The 10,300-nt window shown below is 39.1% G+C and overlaps 1 protein-coding gene across 1 annotated transcript; it reads left to right on the top strand.

Annotated features, from left to right (window-relative positions):
• Nucleotides 1-3,659: 3,659 nt before the first annotated feature.
• Nucleotides 3,660-7,180, top strand: LOC311037359 (interleukin-1 beta-like; the record flags this gene model as incomplete). The annotated part of the gene is made up of 6 exons (XM_084046485.1): nt 3,660-3,694; nt 4,099-4,126; nt 4,670-4,871; nt 5,793-5,981; nt 6,636-6,766; nt 6,962-7,180. The coding sequence occupies 6 exons, from the start codon at nt 3,660-3,662 to the stop codon at nt 7,178-7,180; spliced, it is 804 nt and encodes a 267-aa protein (XP_083902611.1).
• Between the last annotated feature and the right edge of the window lie 3,120 nt (nt 7,181-10,300).

Below are 10,300 nucleotides of genomic sequence, written 5' to 3'. Positions count from 1 at the left end.
GAAAGCGAAAGTTATGATTTTGTGCAACATGTTTAGCATCCTGAACGACCACAAAAAAAAAGCGGAACTTGTCTGTGAACTTTTGATGAAGTTCAGAAACACTGAAGTAGGTCATGTGATGTGAGTGTCGGTTTCATCATTAGGATTCGAATCTTGAGGTATACTGTAGGAAATGAAACGGCAAAAACGGCAAGATTTGAAATGCCACAAATTCCTGCCACAGACTTTTCTTGGTCAGAGCCTCTAACTGAGGAAGTTCGTCTACAGATGTTGAGCGTTGACACGCTGTTGAGTCTATTTGTGTTATCGTGGAACGGAGACGGGTTGACTTTTTCCATCTGTGGGAAACACAGACCTTTAACTCTTTAAGATCGGGAACGCATCTCTGTCATTGTCAAGATTTGTTTGGCTATTCAAAAATATTTTTTTGAAAAATCGTGAAAATGTGTGCAAATCTTTTGAATATATATATTTTGAAGCAAACATTTTTGACTCTCTTACAACTTCTGGGGCGTCCCTGGAACAAAATATTTTGAGATGGGGGGTCCGCGCCGGCCATAACATTTTTGAGAACCACTAATAGGATAGCAAATATGTTTTTTCAAAAAACTGTTAGGATTTTAGAAGACATTTGTAGAATCCTCAGAGGCAAAGATTTGAGTTACAAATGTTTGCTTTAAAAAGTGCGTACATCTAAAGATTTGCACATTTTTCAAGATTTTTCAAAAATAGAAGATCTACAAGCTCATATCGCGGCACTCGGTGCCGCGCTATGAGCTTGTAGATCTTCTATTTTTGAATAGCCTAAAGAAATCTTTTAAAATGACACAGATGCGTTCCCGATCTTAATGGGTTATTATTAGACCTGGGAAACACAGACCTTTAAACCTGGCCAGACACCCCGCCCCCGTCTTTCCCGCCGAAAATCTACACATACGATGTCATCATACTACATGATGCAACACTGAAAGACACTGTCACTTGTTGTGAACCATGTGACATCTGCGGATGAACAAAACACGTGGAAAATGAGTGTTTGAGGTAAAAAAAAAACACACACACACACTGGCAACTCCTTATACCAGTGGTTCACAACCTTTTCACTGGGGACCCCCCATAATAATCATATTTGAACTGGGGACCCCCCCCCCCCCCATAATAATCATATTTGAACTGGGGACCACCCCCCCCCTCCCCCACATTACATTGTCTTTCACTCAGTTCCCACAGGTAAATATTGTGAAAATAGCAGATCAGAAATATGAGAAAATAGCAGATTGTAGATCTGCTATTTTCCCAATTTTTTCCTCTCTATTTTATTTGACAATCAATGTTTGACCATTTTTTATTGTATTGTTTGTTGACCTTTGATGCATTAATGGTCTAATTTTTTTTTTTTTTAAAGATCTTATCTGTCATCCACTCCCCACAGGTTGAGAACCACTGCCTTGTACAAAACTGAGACTCAAATATTGCTATCAGGTGAAATACATACAATTAAAAGGAAACATATTAAAATAAAACCCAAAGTTGCCGGTACAGTACAGTATGTATGGACTATAGGCCTAATATCTGACACCCATGGAGTGTAGAGTCAATGTTCACTATAGGTTCACTATATAGTTCCCTATATCAAACAGCTGACTCATGCTCCAAATAACTCACTTTGCACAAATATTACTCTGTATTCTGACTACAACAACAGCTGCTTTCATACCGTTACAGTACTTGCATGATGTCTGTCCAGTTTGTATGACACTCCATTATTGCACAAAAACTTTCATCATTTAATTTACGTCACCAATCTGGAGAACAGATCTACAAGCTAACAACGCGTTGTTGCCTTGAATATCTGTTTTTTTTCCTCGTGCTTTCACTATCCTCTCCCCTTTTTACTGGACACAGACACACACACACACTGCACGCACGTGCACACACACACACACACACACACACACACACACACACACACACACACACACACACACACACACACACACACACACACACACACACACACACACACACACACACACACACACACACACACACACACTAGCGAGCCCTTCGCCCGCGGGGTCCTGCAGGTTTTTTATACATTTTTTACAGGCTAATTACATATAATAATCCCCCCCCCCCTTTATTACAGTACATTTAAGGCCAAATATTTCCACACATCTTCCTATATTAAAATTGCCTTGTCACCATGATCAGCCATTATCATATTAAAGACTTCCTAATGTAGCTACGGCCAAATATGGACTGTGTGGTCTGACCTCAATGTGTCATCATCATCATGCCATCAGGCCCTGACAGACCAGAGCTATTCAAGGAGAGTTGCATCACCTCCGTTTACTTCATGGGGCCAGGTCTTCTACATCAGGGTTCACAAAGTTGGGGTCGCGGGACACTGACGGTGGGGTCGCGAAATTATTTTGGGTCATTAAAAAGAAAAAAACTTTTTTTTTTTCAACAGAATGGATGAAATGCAATCTAAAAATTATTACAAATAGTACATTTCACCATTTTATTACATTACAAATGCGCACCAAACGTGCAAGTTTATGTGCATAAATTACCTCCAGGGTTAGGTGGGGTTGCGAGTCAATGGCCGCATTATTTTGGGGTCGCAGGCTGAACGCGAGGCGTTGTGAGCTTGTAGATCTGCTATTTTTGGCAAAGAGGTTTGTTGTAGAAGGAAAAAATAGCCGATCAAGTACAGAGCCAACGATCAAGATTTACTAAGTATTGAAGGTTTGAGTGAAATAAGCAAAAAAAAACATTAGTTCACGCAACACTGATGACATCTATGAAAAGGTTTAGGGTTTAAAAACAACATTTTATACAATATGTAGAGGGGGTCCCCTGCTTCATCTCTCTCTCAGCTAGGGGGTCCTTGGCCTGAAAAAGTTGAAGACCCCTGCCGTATAATATATGGCCGTGTCAGTTGGATCACTGGTATCAGTTGGAGGTGGATATGAGATGTGAGGGCTCAACTTCTAGTTCTTTTAATAATGTACCTGCATGCACCAGCAAATTATCACACTAGGCCTAATAGCAGGGGACTTATTGGGGGTCCTCAGAGATACTACAGGGGGTCCGCCAAATCTGTGTGTGATGTGGAGCATTAGCTGAAAATAGCAGATCTACAAGCTCACAGCGGCTCGAGCCGTCGTGAGATTGTAATCTGGTTCCAGACGAATCTGCCATTGCAAAAAAAAAAGTTGCCTTTGGCAGATTAGGTATGGCCCATTAGCATGAATCCAACATATTAATAGAAAAGACTGTGTCAAACAAAAATAAAAAATGTTGCACTATAGTATATGTCTGCCTGATAACCAAAAGCCTAATATCTCCACTCAGCCCAGAGGGAATTCCCTTTTCCCTTTATAGCTAGTAGATAACTTGTTTAGGCGTTACAAACCTACCACGCTGGTTTGTTTGTTGACGCAAGGGAACCTTTCTCCCGGAAGTTGTGGTTTCACATCTATAAGAGCCTCTGTCAAGGGCTTCAGTTTCAGAGCGCCTGTCTGTCTGCATGCTGTGTTCATATCCATCAGGATAATACACATTAGACTGATCTTTTTAAGTGACTGTTATAGTTGGTGTCTCGACCCGTCCTAATTGTGAAGATCTAAACATCATTTTCTACTATCAAAATGAGTGACTTTGATTTGTCCCAGGCTCTGGAAAGGTACGTTTATATTAAGTAGATCCCTTTTAAAGATGTATCACTACTGTACATTATATGCATTTGTAATAATTTGTGTTGTTTCACGTATTTTAGCTTTTTGATCAAATTGATATACGGACCTGAACATTTATTTTCTGTTTGAGTTTCTGTAAAGAGCTGGAGAAACCCTGAACAAACACTCTGTAGCAATGATTACTATCAGAATATAGAGCTATTTAACACTTATCAGGACAACAAATACCATACAGCACTTTTAACTAAAGGTTGAATGAATGCAGATGGAGTTCAACAAACATGTGTATCCATTGCGTTTAGTCTTAATGCTTCACATTGAACATGTTGTATTTGCAATGTTGTCCCGAGGTATTTTAATAATGATGGTTTTGGTCTGTTTTCTATTTCAGTTCAACTGAGGACTCCTGCATATTTATGGTAAGTTGGTGCATTATCTCATTAAAGGTTTTTATCTCTTAACCACTTAAACCCATAGTCTTAGTGAAACGAACTTAAGTTACAACTGTACGCTTTTGAACGTTTTTTTTCTGTCTACAACACATTTCTTTGCCTAAAATAGCCGATCTACAAGCACAAAACCTGTCATGTTGTGACACATTTTGAATAGGCATGCTTGGGTTCTAGTGGTTAAATAGGCTTCAGATTTTCCCTTTTTTTTGCCATGTGTATTGTACCAGTGGAAGTGACGTGGCTGAAACGCTCTGCACCTTAATCTCATGTAGGCTACAACACGCTAATATTCCTTTAATGTCTAATATCATATACAGTATATACTTGGTGCTATGTTGATGCACCTTACGTCTAACCTCATGTACATACCGTATGGGATGGATATGCTGTGTATGTATATAGATACCTTTTTGTATATCAGTCTTTTTTCCCCTTAAAAATGTGTTGATGTGTACTAACTAGAACATACAGGATGAGATCTTAATGAATGATTTGTGTTGATGTGTATAGGGCGGTGTACAGGAGGAGATCCTGAGCGTGGACGTGGGGTTGGATCTGGTGGATTACATCCAGCGGCCTATCAGCATGAGGGGGATCAGCATGAGGGGGATCTCCATGTTGGCGGTGGCTCTGAAGAGGATGAAACCGTTCAGAAACGCTGCGTCCTCCGATGAGCACATGGACATGATCAGTGTGCAAGGACTTTTAGACGGTAGGACAGTGATTCTTAAATGTGTTTTTAAATGTTCACAACCCCCCAGTTTGATATGCTTTTAAAAATAATTCTGGTACCACGATCTACACTAAAATCCTCAGTGTTCATTTAACCCATTAAGACCTGAGGGACGATTCCATACAAATGTCTTCTAAATCAGTAGTTCTCAAACTTTTTCATGCCAATGGACCCCCAAAATGATATGTATTTGGCCCCCAACTCAAAAAATGTTGTAAAGAAATTAATTATCCAAAATTTTGAAACACCTATGATTTTTCAAAAATGTTCAAAAATAGCAGCTGTACAGGCTCGCAGCGCAGTACGACGCTTATATCTGCTATTTTTGAGAACCACTGTTCTAAACCACTGTTTATACTGTATATACTGTAAAAAAATACTGTATAAATATTATAAATATTTCAAATATCTATTAAAAATGACAAAAACATTATGTTGCTATATACTGTACATAGCAACAGGAACCCCAAAAGGTTACAATACTTTGGCTATTCAAAAATCGGGGAGATTTGTGCAAGTCTTTGAATACATATTCTAAAGCTTACATTTTAAACTCAAATCATTGCTTCTAGGGGGTCCCTGGAACAAAATATTTTGAGATGGTGGTCTGCGGCCAAATACATATCATTTTGGGGGTCCTCGATTGATATTGCAACATACGTTTTAAAAAAAAACGATTTTGAAGACTTTAAAAAATCATTTCTGCATACAATGACATGCCTAAAATAGGGATGCTAGGTTGACAGTGGTTGACACCAGCCCCATGGCAAAGGTGTTAGGTGTGGGTGTTAGTGTTGAAACAATTCTCTAGCATTTCATGAACTCCTTAACCAACAACAAGCTTGAATTTGATTGATTCCACTGTGTGTCTAAATGAGGCTTTTCTTCTCCTCCATCCAGACACAGAAAACATTGTGAGGACCATCGCTCAATGCTCATCCAGCGATAAGAAGATACGCTTCCGTCGCAGGTCGGGTGAGGAGCGTGAGGAGTGTGCTCTGTCTGACACCAAGCACAAGAACCTGTTCCAGTTCAACGTGAACCAGAGGGAACTACTGGCCACCACTCTCAAAGGAGGATCTGACAGAGGTACAAGACAAACTACACTTTAAAATCATATATAATTTAATATTTTGTACCACGTTAATTATCTGGTGTAATTCAACATTTTGTATTTTGGAAAAAAAATTGCAAGCACTACTCTTAAAGGCATGAGAGCCTATAGGCTGATTTTGTCGTTAGTTTTGTGGTTCAGGTTAAACTACAGCAGATTAAATACATGGCAGGCTATAGCAATGTAGCTGCAGCTCATAACATTAACAACGGGTGTGCTAAATGTAGGTTTGTCTACATCACAGAGCACTATGAGGTCAGTCTTAGGTAGCTCTCCACCAAACAGACTACAGATTACTATAGACAGGCAGTCGAATGAAGTCGGGAGCTCAGTCGGTTGGAAGTGTAAACAGTTGGAAGTTGGAATGCACCTGAGAGCCGACACCGGAAGAAAAAAGGTCTATGGCTTGATGTCTTTTTCAACAACAAGCCCGCTGCCACTCCGGCGGTCGAAAGCCGGTCGGCTTTGAGTGTACCCACCCCAGTGTAGGGGGGAAATCATTATAGCCACAAAATCAGCCTAGGGTTTCATTAGTCAGTAAGAGTTCTTAAAGTATCCTACTTGAAAAGTAAAACATGGTAAACAATAAACATGCCCGTCTGTCTGTCTGCCCCTCTCTCTCTCTTTAGTGAAGGTCAAGCTAACACGGTACACATCAAACCATGAGGAGAAACCCGTGGCCGTGGTCTTCACCATCGTCATTAACGACATCCAGCATCACATCTGCTGCTCTGGGCAGGAGCCTGTCTTGAAGCATGAGGTACATACTCATATCTTTTGTGTGATGCTGTAGTATGATCCAGTAAGGCCTTCATTTACGTGAAAAAAGTCAAAGTTAGAATATGGAGATAAGACGTTTCTGCTCGACAGCAACGATATAAGGGTTTCAGTTGTTAAAGAATATGGATATAAGTAATAATGTCTGTCTGTCTGTCTGTGTCTATTGTCATCACAGGCGTGTTCTGAGACCAAGTTAGAAGAACAAGTAGAGCTCACTGCAGGAGGAGACACGGATCGCTTCCTCTTCTACATGAATAAAACCGGAAGCCTTTCCACCTTTGAGTCGGTGAAGCATCCTGACTGGTTCATCAGCACATCTAAGGAGGGAGATAATAAACCTGTGCAGATGTGTCAGGAGGACAACATGAGTCGTGACATTTACTTTACTAAGTGATCACCTAGTTCTCTCCTAGGCTTTGGTGGGAACTATTTCCGGGGGACTGACTTTGCCAACCAATAAGGGCAGAGTACTCCCGAAAAACTGAACCAATCAAAGCAGCGTATTCCAAAAAAAAAAGTACTTCCCATGGAAAGATAAAAGTAAAAATGAGCAGCTTTATGAATGTAAGGCAGCCACTGATAACTTACAGCAGGGGTCTTCAACGTTTTTGATGTCAAGGACCCCTTAGCTGAGAGAGAGATAAAGCATATTATACATATTGTATAACACCCATTCTTAAGAATTGGGACAAAACCTTTATATTTATATACTGTATTCTTCAATTATGCCGGGAAAATATATTTTAAAAGATCAAAGTGTTGACAGTGATCTTGGACACAACTTTAAAGGGCAAAAGCTTTTACAAAAAAACACATATTAAAGATGATATTAATAGTACATTCTTATTATGTTATCAGTACACATGGTTAGTTTATTTTCATGCTTTTAACCAAAAAATTAAAACAAATGTTTGAAGTTGTGAATCCTTGTCTGAGACAAGGGTGCAAGTTTAGATGTAAAAAAAAAAAAAAAAAAAAAAGGAAACCAGACCAAAATGTACGTAATTCATATATATAAATCCTTTAAGAATATATTTTCGCCAAACTTTTTTTTTTTTTTAATTAGTGTGTTAATAAAGAATAATTTGAAATGTTTTGGTAGGACATGATTTGTCCCAATTCTCAAGAATGGGTGATCAAATTATGTTGCAGATTAAACATCTAAGTGACTTACCACACACGCTAGAGTCCCTATTCTGGGGAAAACTTTCAGCAAAAATATCAGATATACAAGCTCACAATGTGTCGCACTGCAACACGTTCGCTCTGAGTCTACACCAATATATTTAGTGTTGGACTCAGTGAAAGTGTATATATTTTGTATGTGCTTAAGTCAGAGAGGTAGGGACTGTTTGGACTGTAAAACTCCAGAGATTCTTCTACAATTTACTTTATGAATGTTCTGAATGAATTACTGATGTATACGAAATGTATTTCTCTATGACTATGAATGTGTGTTTATTTTGAATTTCTTTCTTTGTACTTATTTAATTGTATTTATTTAATACTCATTTCTAACAGTGGTTAGTGAATGGTGAGCCCCATTCACGTTTATGAACTCATCTCCTTTCAGTAGGCTACACTAGATCTAGTGATCTAGTGTACACTAGATCTATTGATCTAGTGTACACTAGATCTAGTGATCTAGTATACACTAGATCTAGTGATCTAGTGTACACTAGATCTAGCAAATATGTGCTTGAATAAATTCAGGACTCTGAAAGGTAATGGAACTTCTACTTACATTGACGCCACCCAGTGGAGCAGCCTGGACACTGCAACCAAACTGACTTGTAAACAGTCATGTCTGATGATGGAAAAACTAAAGGTTTATGAAATGTAAGAATGTTACCTTGTCATGTATTTACTAGGTAGTATTGCCAAGCCTTGACTTACGACTTGTAAAACTGTATTTATTGTTAAGCTGTGAAAATTAAATTAAATCCTTTAAAATCGAAGCGGTTCCAGTCTGATGTTATCTTATGAAACCTTTTTAATTTGCAACACAATTTTATACAATATGTGGTGTGGGTCCTGTCCTAGAATGGCTGTGATATTACACAGGCTAACTTCAGTGGTGGAAAAAGTACTAATTTATGTGTACTTAAGTAAACGTATCAATAATGCAATGTAGAAAGTAAAAGTCCGGAATTAAAAGTACAAAAATATTGGTAACAAAATGTACTTAAAGTACCAAAAGTAGAAAGTACTCATTATGCAGAATGTATGGGACATCCTGCATAATGAGGGACATTCTGCATAATGAGTACTTTCTACTTCCCAAATGTAAAAACATTTCTGAAAAAAAGAGGGATGTCATGTGACTGGTCTCAGTGAGGAGACTGGCAGTAAGAGCAGTAGTTAAATGGAGCTGCTTTGTGAAAACTGTATAATGTCTATTGAGAACTGTAATGAGGACCGATCTATTGAACACCTGCTTGTAGGCTGACATTTCGCACCCACAAGACATTGTGAAGTCAATGGTCATCTTCGCACGCGAAGGACGAACATGAATGTGTGCACTGTGTGGTCAACCAACTATGGAACACTGGATGTGCCATGGTCATACACCAGGAGTCCATGTAGATGTTGATTTACGAGGTCCTAGTAATGGTCATCCTATCTTCAGGTGAGGTGGTATAAGAACGTACGTCCAGTCGTGAAAGTTACATCATACAAAGGTTTATTATAGAAGAGTTCACAGCAACGAAGATACAGCAAGCAAGCAGCGTGGTGAGCAGCATCATGATCCGAATCCTCTCTCTCCTCTCCTTTACGTGACATATTTATATCGTTTCAGGGGCTCCCAGAATCGATGTTCCCCTCCCTCCTGACTCGGGACATCTCTCTATCTTGTTAAAGCAGTGTCTGAATGGGAACTCAGTCAAACAGAATAGACAAAATAAGGCACAGACAAAGTCACAGTTTTAGAAGAATTGGTGATATATTTCTGATATCAAAAAGGAGCCCCAAACGTACAATTCAGCAGGACAAGAAATGTATGCAACCGCCAGTCTGAACTCAAGGGACAGACTGAAAGGTTACAGGTTTTATACAAGTGACTTCAAACAATTCTCACAGCACCTCCTGGCCCCCATGGAACCCAATCACTCGGCTCATCCTCAGACTTGTTCATTTGTCACCTTAGCATGTGAAGTGAAACAAAAGAATGCAAATGTCTCTGTTCGGAGACAGGATGTCTAGCAGGCAAAATGTTAATGTTCAAATCATAGATATATATAAAGGCTAGATGGCTCAAGGGGGCGGCGCAAGCGTAGCTCAACCGCGGCCATCTTGCGACGGTCACTCATAACATTATGTCTATGGTGCATATACTTTGAAATAACCATAGCGTGCTCAATTTTCATCCGATTTTCAAACGGTTTGGTGTTTTGTAAACACCAAAGATGTAGTTATGATACTGCATACTTATAATTATAATCATGTTTTTTTTTTAATACAATAATATCATAACTACATCATTGGTGTTTACAAAACACCAAACCGTTTGAAA

Source organism: Gymnoscopelus microlampas, assembly GCF_963454915.1.
Source record: "Gymnoscopelus microlampas genome assembly, chromosome: 21".
NCBI classification, from domain to species: Eukaryota; Metazoa; Chordata; class Actinopteri; order Myctophiformes; family Myctophidae; genus Gymnoscopelus; species Gymnoscopelus microlampas.
This window is presented reverse-complemented; position numbering and strand designations above follow the sequence as displayed.